The sequence below is a fragment of the Rosa rugosa genome, chromosome 5, assembly GCF_958449725.1.
Source record: "Rosa rugosa chromosome 5, drRosRugo1.1, whole genome shotgun sequence".
Classification (NCBI taxonomy): domain Eukaryota; kingdom Viridiplantae; phylum Streptophyta; class Magnoliopsida; order Rosales; family Rosaceae; genus Rosa; species Rosa rugosa.
This window is the reverse complement of record NC_084824.1, coordinates 39,918,290-39,934,089: the sequence shown is the minus strand read 5'-3', so window position 1 is coordinate 39,934,089 and position 15,800 is coordinate 39,918,290. Positions and strand designations below refer to the sequence as shown.

General features: G+C 39.3%; 1 protein-coding gene across 1 annotated transcript; it reads right to left on the bottom strand.

The window, feature by feature from the left end:
- Nucleotides 1–893: 893 nt before the first annotated feature.
- Nucleotides 894–3,134, bottom strand: LOC133709587 (uncharacterized). The gene has a single exon (XM_062135379.1). It carries the CDS (start codon nucleotides 3,024–3,026, stop codon nucleotides 1,095–1,097), a length of 1,932 nt encoding a protein of 643 aa, XP_061991363.1. The 5' UTR covers nucleotides 3,027–3,134; the 3' UTR covers nucleotides 894–1,094.
- Between the last annotated feature and the right edge of the window lie 12,666 nt (nucleotides 3,135–15,800).

The window sequence follows — 15,800 nt, the reverse complement described above, 5'->3', positions numbered from 1 at the left end:
TGAATGTCAAAAGCTTAAACTTATTAAGCATAAAACAGACCAATGAGTCCCTAGGTACCTTTGTTTCACCATGAAAGAGGGGCATATATGAAGCTATATTTTATAAATGCCTGTTTTCATTTCTAAAAAGTAAACACTTCGATATCAATATACCACAAAGTCAAACTCTGGATTTCAGATGCAGACAGTAGAATTTAGTTTGAATGAGAATACAATGCATAGTTTGAATGAGAATACAATGCATACAAGTGCATAAGAGCCTTTGGAATATTTTGGATGTTGAAATCTTAAATTTATTAAGCATAAAACAAACCAATGAGTCCTTAGGTTGCCTTTGTTTCACCTTGAAAGAGGGGCATATATTACTGTGGATTCTGTTCCTGCAAGTCACTTAAATTACAATACAAGATGAAGCTTGTCTCGTGAAACCAATATATCGATAACTTAGTAATGCCTCACTTAGGTACCATCTATGCCGTCAGCAATGCCAATAGCACAGTAACAAGACTGAATCCTTATGCTCACCTAGTAACATATCTCAATTACAGTACAAGGTTCATGATAATTTCTTGTTTCTTAATAATTATTGCCAAAGCACAAGATGAAGCTTGTCTCGTGAAACCAATATATCGATAACTTAGTAATGCCTCACTTAGGTACCATCTATGCCGTCAGCAATGCCAATAGCACAGTAACAAGACTGAATCCTTATGCTCACCTAGTAACATATCTCAATTACAGTACAAGGTTCATGATAATTTCTTGTTTCTTAATAATTATTGCCAAAGCACAGTTATATTGATATATGAAAAGTAACTCAATTCATTTTTGTTCGATCAACCACAAGTCTATGTGATAATAATAACAATAATAAAGTGCAAAGCAGAAGTATGTAAAGAGAAATTAATATATCCATTCATGAAAATGAATAGCAAATACACAAAGACACAAAGCTTTCACATGAACGAAATCTAGGCTACAAGCTCAATATCAAAGAATGCTACAATCACATCCAATCAACAAAAATCTATCAAAACAACGAAAGAAAAAAGAGATACAATTCCTCTACAAGTTACAATGTAAAAGCGATTTCATCATGGGTTGCACATATATACCCCACTCTCATACCTGTGATTAACCTCATAAAAGTCTGTCTTACCCTCAGAAGCTGGCCGCAGACAAACTCCAGACAATGATCTGTTTCCTTGCCAAGAAAATTTCACATAGGCAACAACCTCAATCTCCTCACCACCATCTTCTTCATTAGAATCTACGGGCATCCTTACCCTCAACCGACCAGGAGGTCCATTCAACGGAATCTCAGGGACATGCCATTTCAGTTCTTTCTCAGACCGATTTAATACAGCTTTTGGTGAGACCTTCAGCAATGTAGGGTCAAGGGGCAGTTTCACAATAAATGTGACATCAGTCAAAGGTGCCGGCAACTCAGGGTTCGACACATATTGTATCATCACTGACAGCAAGCTTCCTGTGTGACGTTGCACAATACGAACCCTCAAAGGCAATGGGGTTAACCTAGGTTGCAAACTATACTTCAAAATGGGTAAAGGCTCATCAGAGGCCGCAGTTCTCACATGAAACATCCCATTGCCTAGACTACTAATTCGAGAATTCTGCATAACAAACCTTTTAACTGCACTGGTTCCCTCAACCCTGAAGGAAAACTCGGTTTCTTTATCACCACTAGTTTTGGTTGGCAAAGTTTTCAAATAAACAACACCCTTTAATGCTACTCTAGCAAGTAATGATTCCCTAAACTCAACATTGATCTCTTCCACAATGTTCATCTCAGGACCCTTCATTTCAGTTTTTCCTACAAGTTCCTCAAGAGGAGTACCTGCTGCAGCAGCACCAGCAGCTTTAGGAGGATCCGGTCCAGTCTGCAACAATTCAAGCCCACCAAGCCCTTGCGACTTCACAACCTTCTTTGTGCCAACAAACTCAGAAGCATCCAAACCACCACCCCAGGCATCCGAAAACCCTTCAAAAGCCTCATTCAAAGAAGCCTGCTCATTCCCAAACTCAATCCCACCATACTCCCCTTCAAACCCTTCGACCGCAATGTGAGTAGACTGTGTGGCCTCTGCAGGGGGCAATGTCGTCACCTCAAGAGTAGACAATGCCAGTGTTAAATCCGTCGCCGAAGGATCCTTATTCTTCTTGAATCCAGTCACCAATTCTTCAGGTTGATTAATCTTCTCACTAGCTGCAAACGGATCTTTCTCTGCTTCACTCTCTTCCTCCTCCTCTTGCTTCTCCTCAGTCTGTACCACCGGCGCCAAACTCGCCGCCACCTCGTCCCCGGCGGCGATCGTCTCCGGCGGCAATTCGAACGTCGTGTTGTTGAACGCCATAATTCCGGCCTCGTGCTCCACCGCAAGCACCTCAACGCCTCTCCAGCTCTCGGCGCCTCGGATCTTGTTCTCGGTGTCCATTGCCGAATGGACCATCTTGGCAATGCCGTCGGCGTGCATCGACGACAGCATCGCCGCCAGGCGGATGTTGCTGACGCCACGGAGGACGATGTCGAGCGCCATGTAGATCTCGGCGTACTTGCGGGCGAGCTTCTCCGGCGTGACTTCGACGCCGCGGCAGGCGGTGACGACGACGCTGACGGCCTGGTTGACGATGTGGATGCACTCGAAGACGTTGATGGAGTTGTCGTGGTCGGCGGTGGTGATCCCGAGGACGTAGATGGAGTTCACCAGGCGGTACACGACGCGGTAGCGGCTCTCGACGCCGACGATGAGCTGGCCGCTGGAGGCGGCGAGGGGGTCGTCGCCGAGGGAAGCGATGGAATCGGCGGAGGAGTCGGAGTTGTTGGGGTGGTCTTTGCTCTGGTTGTGGAGTTGCTGCTGCTGTTGCTTTGAGGCGGCGAAGGCGAGGCGGGTTTCGCGGAAGGAGGAGACGGCGACGAGGGCTCGGGCCGGAGGGAACCATTCTCGGGTTTGGAGCAGGATGTCGGATCCATTGGCGGGTTGGAGAGAGAGGGCTAAGCAAGACATGGTGGGAACTTGATCTGAGTTCAGATCCGATCCAGGGTTTTGGTGATACGTCAGAAGAGGTGGAGATCTGCAAGACTGGAAGAAGACGCAGAGTAGTTGAGGGAAATGGTTGTGGATCAAAATAAAATTTAACAGGCCTCTCAAAATTTTGCATAAAGGCCCAATAGTTCAGTATGGCCTGTTAAATTTTATTTTGATAGTATTTTTGCATATCTCTGGTTTCTACCGTACCAACTCTATCCGAGCCGAACTGAACCGAACCGAACCAAATCAATTGAATTGGTAGTCGATTTTGTCGGTAACTGAAAACTTGGTTTGGTTGAACCGAACTGACTGTACAAAGCCGGTAACGGTATCAGATTTTAAGACATTTACGGTATACCGTACTGTACCGAGTATAATTTGTAAAAATTATTTATTTACTCAAACACTGGATACAAACATTTTTGACCAACCCTAAAAGAGTTGAAAGGAGTCTCTCACCTCTCTATGCTCAACTACTATTGTTGCTCCCAATCCTAGACTCTCTCACCCTCTCCATTGATATATATATTCGAAACCCAAACTATCTTATATTTTATCTAGTAATTTGTCTCTACAGACGAAGGTTTATGATGTAAGAACTTGGTTGTGTACTCATAATGATAGTATTTCTGCCAAACAAAAGATAAAATTTACTACCTTGTTTGAGAATCAGCCCAGTGTTTTGTTGAAGGTTGAAGAGTTTGACAGTAATGGCAAGACGTACTCGTTGGAAGAGTTTGAGCTATGTGGTATTCCTCTGGCTGAAAATGGTGTTCTACAGATTACTGTGCTTTCTGTTATCAATGACAATGGGGTCACTGAAATTAAAGGTGTATTCAAGATTAGCTAATGCCATTTTACGAGTTTCCAAATGGGATCACAAGCTTAAAAAGCTTTTCTCTAAACACCTACTTTGCTCTACTACTCATGAGGTTATGGAAGCCAATATCCAGACTGAGCTTACCTCTGTTAAGAAATGTTTTTCCGAAGAGGATTTTAAGTCTACGAAAAATAAGGAGGGCAAGAAAAAGCAGGCGAAGAGGTCCTTGAGAGATTATATGTACGACATGAAATAGCTCAGAATGTTTGTGTAAAGTTAATTATCATCCAAGTTGTGATGAAAACAAATGGCTAAGAATGTTTTGTTGCAGACTTATGGATGTTGCAATGTGGTTTTTCTACTTAATTGATATATGTTGTAATACTTGGTTAATAATTGCATAATCAATGATATATATATATATATAAACTTATATAACTATAACATAAATTGGTTAGAACGGTTTGTTAATTTATTTTTTATGTAAACCGTTAAGGTACTAAAGTAAATCGAATCAATGAATGAACTAAACTTGTCGAATTTAAAGTGTACGTTCATGTTCATAATGGTAAATCACAGTTATGAACGCCTTAATGCTAAACTACCTTATAAAGTGGCTCACTCCTCTAAACTAATCTAGGTTGTTTTTCTATTTTATTGTTTTCTTTGTTCAACTAATCTTCAATTCTCCTTACCATGGTAATAGTTGGGTCAAGATCATCTTTTGTTCCGTTCATTAAGTCAGATGCAAATTTAGCTTCAAAAATGTGAAATGTTCTAATCTACACTGCAATACAAATGCCTTTGGAGTGCCGCCTCATACCTCGTACTGAGACTAAGTTAAGACTAGACTGTTGTTACAAGTATGAAAATCAAAGTGATCCTCATCTATTACATTCGATCTCACCCCCAAACTCAAAAGTTTGAGATCGAGAACTATGACTACCAAAGAGAAAAACAAAAGTAGAAGGAAAGAAAAGAAAATGAAGTTAAGAACTTCATATTTAAAATTAAACTTGAGTGGATAAGTTCCAGCTTCTATACAAGATCCAGTTTTCTAAAGAAACATATTTACAAAGTACTTATAAGAAGATGTCAGACCCGAAAGGTATACAAGATAACAAAACAAAAACAAAAACAAAAAGAAAGGAAGAGTGGTGAAATTTAAACTCTATGCACTTTGCACTCATTCCATACCTTGCATCCTAAGTATCTGCAAAGAGGATAAAGGAAAACATGTGCAACTAAAGAACAATGAGTAGATAAATAAACTGTCACAAACATAAAAAAGATTAATAGTGGGATGCCACCGCAAACCCGTTAACTAGGTCAAATTACCAATCCAAGTAATAAGAACTTACCTAAAAGAAAACAAACATCAGTAGACAGTAAAAAAAAAATTAAGTAAGTTTTTCGGATATCACACGATCAATCTTCACTGCAAAGAATGCCAAGAAGAGATGATGTATATCATTATTCATCTCTATGTTGTTATTTTATTTTTGACACACTTTAACTTCATTTATTATGTTGCTCCTGTTTTTGACGAACTTTAACCTTTGTGCATTTTGTGAGGAGATTGCTAGGATGGTGGATAGAGTGTCAATAGAAGGATAACTCGTATGAGTATGGGCTCCAAGTTATATAACAGCTGCAGTGTTTAGATATATATAGGGTATTCTGAAGAGGACGTTCTTAAACTTGAAATATGAAGAGCCTCATATTTCTATGATCTAATTTAACAATTGAAGCCAAGCATTCTTTAATTTCCTGTTTCCACATGATTCATACAAAAAATGGCAAAATTGAAAAACGTTAAGCCATTTGATTTCTATGATTTTCATTTCAATTTTATTTGACAAACTACTTTTTTGTACAGATTTTGGATTACCAAACGGTTATGGAATTTTTGCATACGAATCTAAAGAATGATATGTTTTGACCTTTGAATTATATTGCATAGTAGTAGAAAATTGTAAAAGTTCGCAAATTTTAAATATAATCGAGGATGTGTTCTCTAGAACGGCAGATACACACACACACACACACACACACACACACACATATAACCTTTTCCTTGTCCAAAATGTTCAAACAAATGTAGTACCGTTCTAGAGATGACACCTCAATTTAATATTTGCAGATTTTTAGTATTTCCGACAACTAGGTAATTCAACGATCAGAAATGGTCATTCTTTTATATGCATAAATTTTTTCTTCAAAAACTAGCCAATTTTGTAAACGTTTGGTCATCCAAAAAATGCAAAAAAAAAAATGCAGTCAGTCGAATAAATTGAAATGGAAATCATAGAAATCAAGGTAGCTAAACATTTTTTAATTTGGCTAGATAGATAGTCGCGCTTCGCTGCTATCTTTTTTGTTCAACTTGAAGCAACTAAAATAAAATAAAATTGAATACATGGTTTCGCCGTGCGAAGGTGATGCACAATTGACATATCTAATGGACATAGGCTACATTAGTGTTATAACAACAACTATCAATTCAGACTTGATGGCACTTGTGTGGCGGAGTGAAGTGGCGGAGTGAAGAGAGAATTGAGGAAAGAGAGTAGGGTTAGGAATTATATAATAGAGAAAGTAATATGGTGTGGTGAGGTGCACCAATGTTTTTACTTTTTCATCTTAAGGTTCAATCAAAATGAGACATGTGTCTTTTATTAACTAATCCAGGCCTAGCGGGCGTTTTGCTTTAAAAATGTCTAGGCCCCGGCCCGGACCATTTTTTCAATACTTAAGCCCGAACCCGGACCGTTTCACCGATAAAAAAAAAAAATGGGCCCGGACCGTTTGGGCCGGTTCGGATTTACGGGCTAAAATGCCCAGCCTTATGTAAAAGTTCGCAAATTTTAAATATAATCGAGGATGTGCTCGCTAGAACGGCAGACACACACACACACATATAACCTTTTTCTTGTCCAAAATATTCAAACAAATGTATTACCGTTCTAGAGATGACACCTCAATTTAATATTTGCAGATTTTTAGTATTTCCAACAACTAGGTAATTCACTATGCATAATCTTTTCTGCAAAAACTAGCCAATTTTGTAACCGTTTGGTCATCCAAAAAATCCAGTCAGTTGAATAAATTGAAATGGAAATCATAGGAATCAAATGGCTAAACAGTTTTTAATTTGGCTAGATAGATAGTCGCGCTTCGCTGCTATCTTTTTTGTTCAACTTGAAGCAACTCAAAAAAAAAGGAATTGAATACATGGTTTCTCCGTGCGAAGGTGATACCCAATTGGCATATCTAATGGACAGAGGCTACATTAGTGTTGTAACAACTATCGATTCAGCCTTGATGCCATTTGGGGTTTCAATGGTAAGTACATTTTTTTTCTTATTTAATTTAGAAATTTTTTTGAATGTGATCCGTACAAATTTTCATTTGAAAATGAAATTTTATTGAAAGTCAAGAAGTTTTCAATAGTTTTTAATTTAATTTTTTTTTTTTTGACTTTGTTAAGGGGAACCCAAAAGCTTCCTAGGCCCAAGATAAACCCCTTCGGTGCATGTGAAATGCTCCAACTGTGCATTGCAGCACAGTGCCTGACCACTTTGACAGCTTCGGGGTTTGAACCTAGGTTGGGGAGCACACCCAACTAGACAAGAACCACTAGGCCACTTGCAGTGGTTTTCATTTCTTTTTATAGATTATATATGGTTGGAATTCCAAAAACGGATGTTGCCATTACTATGAGTTTAAAAGAGTGGCAGAGTCAGTAAAATGGATGGATTTTTCTCCAAAAATGTTTCTGGAAGTCTGCATATTTTATGGATGTGACTATCTAGTTGACGATGCTTTTAAGATTAAAGAGGACGGAGCAGTAATCAATATCGACTTACTGAAAGCTCATCAACTAATTCAGAAGCACAAGAGTTTTCGTATTGCAATCGAGAAAGAAAATATATTCTTTTGCGAATCATAACGGTAAGGTAACATTTTGTAAGGATTCTGTTGTATGAGGGTTCTGAACTGCTATTTTGGGATTTACTCAACAACAAGTATATGACCCCATCAAATGTCTGATGCCAAATTATTGCATATGCAGTATGATTTTGAGGACTTGAACCAATTAGATATGGGAAGTGAAATTTGCACTCCCATTTTTGTAAACCACACTCCCAGTATCATTTCAACATTTTTATTTCCACAATTAGCCCTCTGACTATGTTGCCTTCCGTTCATGCCGTTCAACAATCGAAGCCAAACATTCTTTAATTTCCTGTTTCCACATGATTCATACCAAAAAATGGCAAAATTGAAAAACGTTAAGCCATTTGATTTCTATGATTTTCATTTCAATTTTAGTTGACAACTACTTTTTTGTGCAGATTTTGGATGACCAAACGGTTATGGAATTCTTGCATACGAATCTAAAGAATGATATGTTTTGATCTTTGAATTATATTGCATAGTAGTAGAACATTGTAAAAGCTTGCAAATTTTAAATATAATCGAGGATGTGCTCTCTAGAATGGCAGACACACAACACACACACACACACACGCATAACCTTTTCCTTGTCCAAAATGTTCAAACAAATGTAGTACCGTTCTAGAGATAACAACTCAATTTAATATTTGCAGATTTTTAGTATTTCCTACAACTAGGTAATTCAACGATCAGAAATGGTCATTATTTTACATGCATAAATCTTTTCTTCAAAAACTAGCCAATTTGGCAACCATTTGGTCATCCAGAAACTGCAGTCGGTCGAATAAATTGAAACGAAAATCATAGGAATCAAATGGCTAAACAGTTTTTAATTTGGCTAGATAGATAGCCGCGTTTCGCTAGCATCTTTTTTGTTCAACTTGAAGCAACACAAAAAAAGAAAAAGGAATTGAATACATGGTTTCCCCGTGCGAAGGTGATGCACAATTGGCATATCTAAGGGACATAGGCTACATTAATGTTGTTACAACTATCGATTCAGACTTGATGGCATTTGGATTTTCAATGGTAAGTACATTTTTTTTTTCGTATTTAAAATTAATTTTTTTTTTTAATGTGATTCGGACAAATTTGAAAATTTCAGCTCTCTATATTAAATGCAAATTAAGAAGTACAATGCAATGAAGTAAAACATCGAAATGAAAGAAAAAACAAAACAAGATGCATAGACGCATCAATAATAAAATGTAACTAGAACCAGACCAAATGTCGAGAGGCATGTTGTACTGCGATGTCATTTGAGCAGTGTAGATTGTAACCGTTACCAGAACCGGCTGTTTGGACCCAAAATGAACATTTTGGCCTGACAAGGCATGTGTTGGAGAAATTGAGCCAATGTCAGTGGCTCAAGCTATATATTGTCGGCAAGCTCGAAATATATATTTAGAGGCTAAATAAAGCCTACTATGGAACATGGAAGCATGAAAAGTTAACTTTAGCACATTTTCCTACTTCGGCTAGGAAAAACCGAGCTAGACAAGGAAGGAGGGGTGGCAGACTAACCAAATGAAATCGAAATGTGCTGAAACTTTCCAGATCCATTCTAGACAGCCCAAGGATCATTTCTTATGAAGAGTGCAAGAGCTTTTTTTGAGTGGAAGGCCTTCAAACAATCAGCCCAATTTTCTACAGAAGCAAAACAGGAAAACTGGACCTGTAAGAGGTCCAGCAGCATTTTAGGCCCAACCACATGGAATAAAAATCTGAAAATTTGTCAAGATGATCTACACTCATAGTGGAACATTTCATATGAAGAAGTCGAAGGCATATAATGAAGTCTTGTTGGAGAAATAATTGAAGGAATAAAGGGGCAGAAACTGACCTAAAACCAGCTCAATATTCACATGTTCATGTTTCCTACCCACATGAAGAAAGCTAGATGCTTTTCTCTTTTTCCTCGGATATATTTTTCTTCTACAATCTCTTTAATAGATCATCACCACTTCCATGTTGCTGCACCTTCATGCTTTGCTTTCATTTCATCTTTTCTCTATCTTTTCCATATTTTACAAGTGAACTTAGATCTACTTTCATTATTTTTCTTCCACTCATCATTTCACTCTTCTTTTTCTTCCCTATATAAACACCTTCTCCTCTCATTCTAACACACACATTTTCACAACACAACATCAAAACATCTCTAAGATGATCTAAGTTGTCTCTAGAGCAACCTCTCTAAGAGCAACTCCTCTCCTTCTCTTTCTCTTACCGGTGATCACACTCCTAGTCCTAGTCTTCTCAGAAGCCGACTTTCAGTGCCGCCAAACCCTCTGTCAACGTACTTCGGTCCTAGTCTCCTCGAGAGCCGATTGTAGTACCACGACCAAACACAAACACATTCACATTCAACAACAACATCTCTAAGATGATCTAAGTTCTCTCTAGAGCAAACCTCTCTAAGAGCAACTCCTCTCCCTCTCTTTCTCTTTCTCTTACCGGTGATCACACTCCTAGTCCTAGTCTTCTCAGAAGCCGACTTTCAGTGCCACCAAACCCTCTGTCAACGTGTTTCGGTCCTAGTCTCCTCGGGAGCCGATTGTAGTACCACGACCAAAAACACCCATTCACATACAACAACAACATCTCTAAGATGATCTAAGTTCTCTCTAGAGCAATCCTCTCTAAGAGCAACTCCTCTCCTTCTCTTTCTCTTAGCGGTGATCACACTCCTAGTCCTAGTCTTCTCAGAAGCCGACTTTCAGTGCCACCAAACCCTCTGTCAACGTGCTTCGGTCCTAGTCTCCTCGGGAGCCGACGGTAGTGCCGCGACCACAACGGTTACAGAACCAGCCAAGCAAGGGTAACGCCCTAGCAACCCAGCCAAGCTAAAGTCACGCTTTAGCAAGATCTCAACATTTCCCGGTGATGTCGCTCTGCTCGATCTACAATATTGAGTATCGATTGTGTTAACAAGAAGAAACTTCAGCAAAGTCCTCACCACGAGGCAGAAAGAATCCCCACGATGAGGTTGGTGCTCTCCTCGTCTACAATCGCTTGAAAAGAAGTCAGGTCAAGGGACATCCCCGACGACCGCACCCGAACGGTGCTGGCACGCCCGCGCAAGAAAAGAGACTGTTGACCAGCTGCAGCAAAATTGGAGCCAAACACCGGCAACCAAATCGCGGGAGATCCGTCCACCAGGAACTCGAATGGCGATTGTGGGTGTCAAAAACTTGAATATTCGCAAACGAGTCCATAAGAACAAAATCCAAGAATCTGGGTCCTAAATCTAGATAATTAGAGATATACTTCAGTAACTGCAGTTTCGCTCTAACAAAAATAGTAACATAAATTTATAAGGGAAATTCGTCCAAACAGTGTCTGAACTTTTCCAGACTATTAATTTTCATACCTATACTTTGAAAAATGTCATAATGGTACCTGAAGTTTTGGCCCCGACCTAATTTCTGTACCTAGCAACAGTAAAGTCGTCAAGGGTGTTAAATTTTGAGGGGTAAATCTGGAACTTCAGGTATTCTCAAGGGAAAATCTTCTAAACAGTGTCTGAACTTTTCCAGACTATTAATTTTCATACCTATACTTTGAAAAATATCAAAATGGTACCTGACGATTTAAGCCTGACCCAATATTCATACCTAGGAACAGTAAAACGGTTGACTCCGTTGAACAGTACCAGAAAAGTATGCCAATAACTACCATGCCCAATACGAGATTCAAATACCAATATCAACATGGTATACCTAGATCTAAATATTCATATACCCGTATCCAGAAGAACTCAGGAAGATACGCGTACGATGCCAGACCACCGCCAACAGCCGTGCTCAGACCCATACTTGATCGGAACCCGACCTTCATCTACATCGACGACCTGAATTCGGAATCGTCCTCCGACACCCCAGAACCTGACTTAGGGTCCCGCGTCAAGGCTTTCTAGCAGATTGCCCAAACTACGACATCCCGTTTTGACAGAGATCGGAATCGCTTCGCCATTCCATTTCCGACAGAGATCGGACCCAGACTTGACCCAAAGTGGAATTACCAAAATTTCAGATTCCTTTGTTATTAGACTCGTCGGATTCCAACCTAAAGCATTGAAATTTCCTTGTGCATCCACCCAAATAATCTCCATGATTCCAATTATCTGGTGAACTAGGCTTAAAACCGAGCAAACACTTGCAAACCAAACCATTTTTGCTGTTATAGCTACCAAAATTTCCACATGCATCTACCTAATCACGACTTTTCTTTCCTTCTTCTCTGTTGTCTTCTCCCAAACCCATCAAAAAAAGAAAAATTGAAATTGATTTCAGCTGCAAATAATTGAATTTGATTTTTTGGATTGTGGGTTTTGGGATTTTTGATTGAAATCGAAGCAGAGAAGATGCTGGAGAAGATCGCGTTGCCGGCGAAGCCATCACTGAGAGGGAATAATTGGGTGGTTGACGCCTCACATTGTGGATTCGATCTGTACTAGCGAATTCCAACATATCTTCTAGTACCAGAGCTTCTGTTAGGAGTAAAGAACCCGAGTTCAATTTTTTCTCCTGATAGAAAACTGAGGTAGGTAGCTGAGTTCTGCGGCTCTCAACTGCTTTGGAATCAACTCCCATATTCGAAGTTGCGATCGGATCATACATCTATAGATGTAAGACGAAGACCTTTGACTTCGAGGTCTGGGGGGCAATGTTTGAATCCAACGGTAGTTATTGGCATACTTTTCTGGTACTGTTCAACGGAGTCAACGGTTTTACTGTTCCTGGGTATGAATATTGGGTCGGGCTTAAATCGTCAGGTACCATTTTGATATTTTTCAAAGTATAGGTATGAAAATTAATAGTCTGGAAAAGTTCAGACACTGTTTGGAAGATTTTCTCTTGAGAATACCTGAAGTTCCAGATTTACCCCTCAAAATTTAACGCCGTTGACGACTTTACTGTTGCTAGGTACGGAAATTGGGTCGGGGCCAAAACTTCAGGTACCATTATGACATTTTTCAAAGTATAGGTATGAAAATTAATAGTCTGGAAAAGTTCAGACACTGTTTGGACGAATTTCCCAATTTATAATCTCTCTCTCTCACACACACACACAGATATTTGAAGTTTAATGAAGCTTCTTTGGCTGCATTTGGCATTGCATTTTGGTGCCAAAAGCTGCGTATATTTACTTTTTTTTAGCTCCTGACACGTTTGGTAAATCTACAAAAATTACTTTTAAAAAAAAATTGCAGTCCCTGGCCGCGGAATTAAGAAGCAGCACGGACCCTGCTTTTGTATATCCACATTCTCTGAACGCAAAAAAATTGGAATCAGTGCAAGTTAATGAAGTTTCTTCTATGCCCAGACTATCCTTGTTCAATTCTGCAGTTTATACCCCGTGTCCCATTTTATCTCCAACGCTCTCTTCTCTCTCATGTTCTTCCTGTTTTGTGCTCCTCTTTGACTATAGGCTTCCAGAGAGTAGAGACTCTTCAATTCTTAATTTGAGCAGTTACTATGAATTCAGGAAACATGTAGATGTAATTATGAGTTTGTTGCTCATGGTTTCCCACAATTACTTCTCTCTCTCTCTCTCTCTCTCTCTCAAGCTTTAGGGTTTTTAAGGTCGTTAAATGTTTCACATTTTGTTGAGTCTAATCTTAACAAACTCAACGGAATTTGTCACTAAGATGTATTTCTTTGATTCTTTTGGCCGTATTGCTATGCCATCTCCTTTAAGAAGTTTTGGAATTTTGTTTGATTTGCTGGATACTTATGGGTATATAAACTTTATTCCAGGAGGATGAGAATGTATCTTATTTGGTATATGATGAGATGCAATGCAACTCTCTTATTCTATGCAAGGACATAGACCAAGATAAATAGAGAAGAACTCGAGTACTTAACTGATTAGAGGAGTAATTTGAAGTATACCACTATGGCACTAACTTTCATATATGAACATCCAATATTTCAGTCACCAGAGTATCTGTCCATAATGATAGGAGCTATATCTAAAGTGAGAAAGTCCATAGAGAATTGGAAGTGGTTCTTTATTTTCATTACACTACATTTGGTTTTATACGGCTTTCAATCTTTATATGAATTTGGAATTGAAATCATTGCATTATCTCTGCTCTCTTGGATTGTGGGTTTGCTACGGTATGCAGAGTTTGTCTAATGATTTTAATAGCAAGGTCTTCACTCTGACCCAGTTTCTTTTTATCTCTATTGAGGTATTTATAAATGACTACAGAATTTGAACCTACTAACTTATCAAGTACTAATCTTGATTCCAAAACTTTTATCTCCTCCATGTTATATATGGGGCTACTGCACCTCTTATTTGATCTACGCTTTTGCTTTTTGTTGATTTTTTATTTTTGTTCTACTTTTATTGGAAGGTTTTTCACTCTGCAAGTTGAGCAGGCATGTTATATGATGCATGCATTGTTTACTGATGCTTCGCAATAGCTGATACAGAGTATGCATATTCTTTATGGTTCTGTTAATATGACTGTCAATACATAAGGGTTTTAAAACCAGAAGCATAGGCAAAATACAAACCAAAGCATACTAGTATCCTTGAGAACAAAAAACGGATTTTTACATGTGAATCCTAATGTGTTGGCACATTAGCAATATATCAGAGTGAACTAGTTGTGCATTCCGTTTTAAGCAATTATAAGCCATGTCACATATATGTATGCACTTACGGTTCGACATGTTACATATACTGACATCAATCTAGCTGAAAGAAGTGAACAGAACGCTAGAGAAGCCAAGGAAATGCAAAATCATATTGACATCAATAGCTAGCTATACAGGGTAAGTAAATAACAGTTGCAAAACTTTGTTTAGCCTGAGACACAAGCATATGCGTGAAAAAAAAAACACGTCTCTTGTTCAGACTCTTGCTTTTCCATAAAGATTAGTTAGTCTGAGCACCAGTATCTAGGGGTGGGCATAAATGACCGAAAGACCGAAAAACCGGAAGAAACCGATCCGGACCGGCCGGTCCGGGCCGGGTTTTACTCTGAAAATGACTGTATTCGGTCCGGTTCGGTCCCAGACTCAAATTTGGCGGTCCGGTCCCGGTCCTTGACTTCTGCCGACCACTTGGACCGAAAAAACCCGAACTTCACAGCACTAAAGTGGCTTTGGATATCATTTTACCCCAACATTTTGATTGATGGTGACAACAATCAATTTTTATATAATAACTAATCCTCCCAAACGTGTTTCTTTTTGAAAATCCTGCCATGGGGTCAATATATTGTTAAAATATTCTTCTCATCTTACTTTTTTTCTTGAATCATTAAGTCATCCTTTTCCTCCTTCTCTCTCCACGGTCTTCTCCAGATTTTCTTCTCTTCCATGTATTCTTCTCTTCAATACTCATCCTCAGATTCTTATTTGTCATCAAAGAAAAATCTTCAGATTCTTATCTATTAGTTTTTCTCTTTACACGATCTTCTTCTTCAGCGAGTTCGACTGCGTTTTTTTTTTTTTTTCCCTCTTCTTCATCAGTTCCTCTTCTCTCTTGCTGGGAGCAGCCTCCAAGGCTCCAAACCCAACCCAGATCGAAAACTGGTTGAGCCGTTGAGGATCCAGACGTAAAGGGTTAAGTCACCGTCTTCGAATCTCCCAAACTCTCAAAGCGACACCTCAAAACTCTTCGTCTCTCACATATGCTTCACTACTCTCATTCTTACTCCCACCCCTCCTCTCTCACATCTGTGTTTCAAAGCCGAAGATCTCAATGCGTAGAGGATGAGAGCGTGATGGAGAATTGGGAATTTGGGATCTGCACATCTGTTTTTTTTTTTTTTCCCTAAGGACGGGTTGGGCCCGAAAGCCCGAAAATCCGGCCCGTTTGACGGCGGTCCGGGCTCAGTCCGGTTCCTAATGCCTAAAAGTGAAGGCCCGGCCCGAATTAGTAATGCCGGTTCCGGTCCCGGTCCCTGAAAAAAGGGTGCCGGTCTGGGACCGTGCCCAGCCCTACCA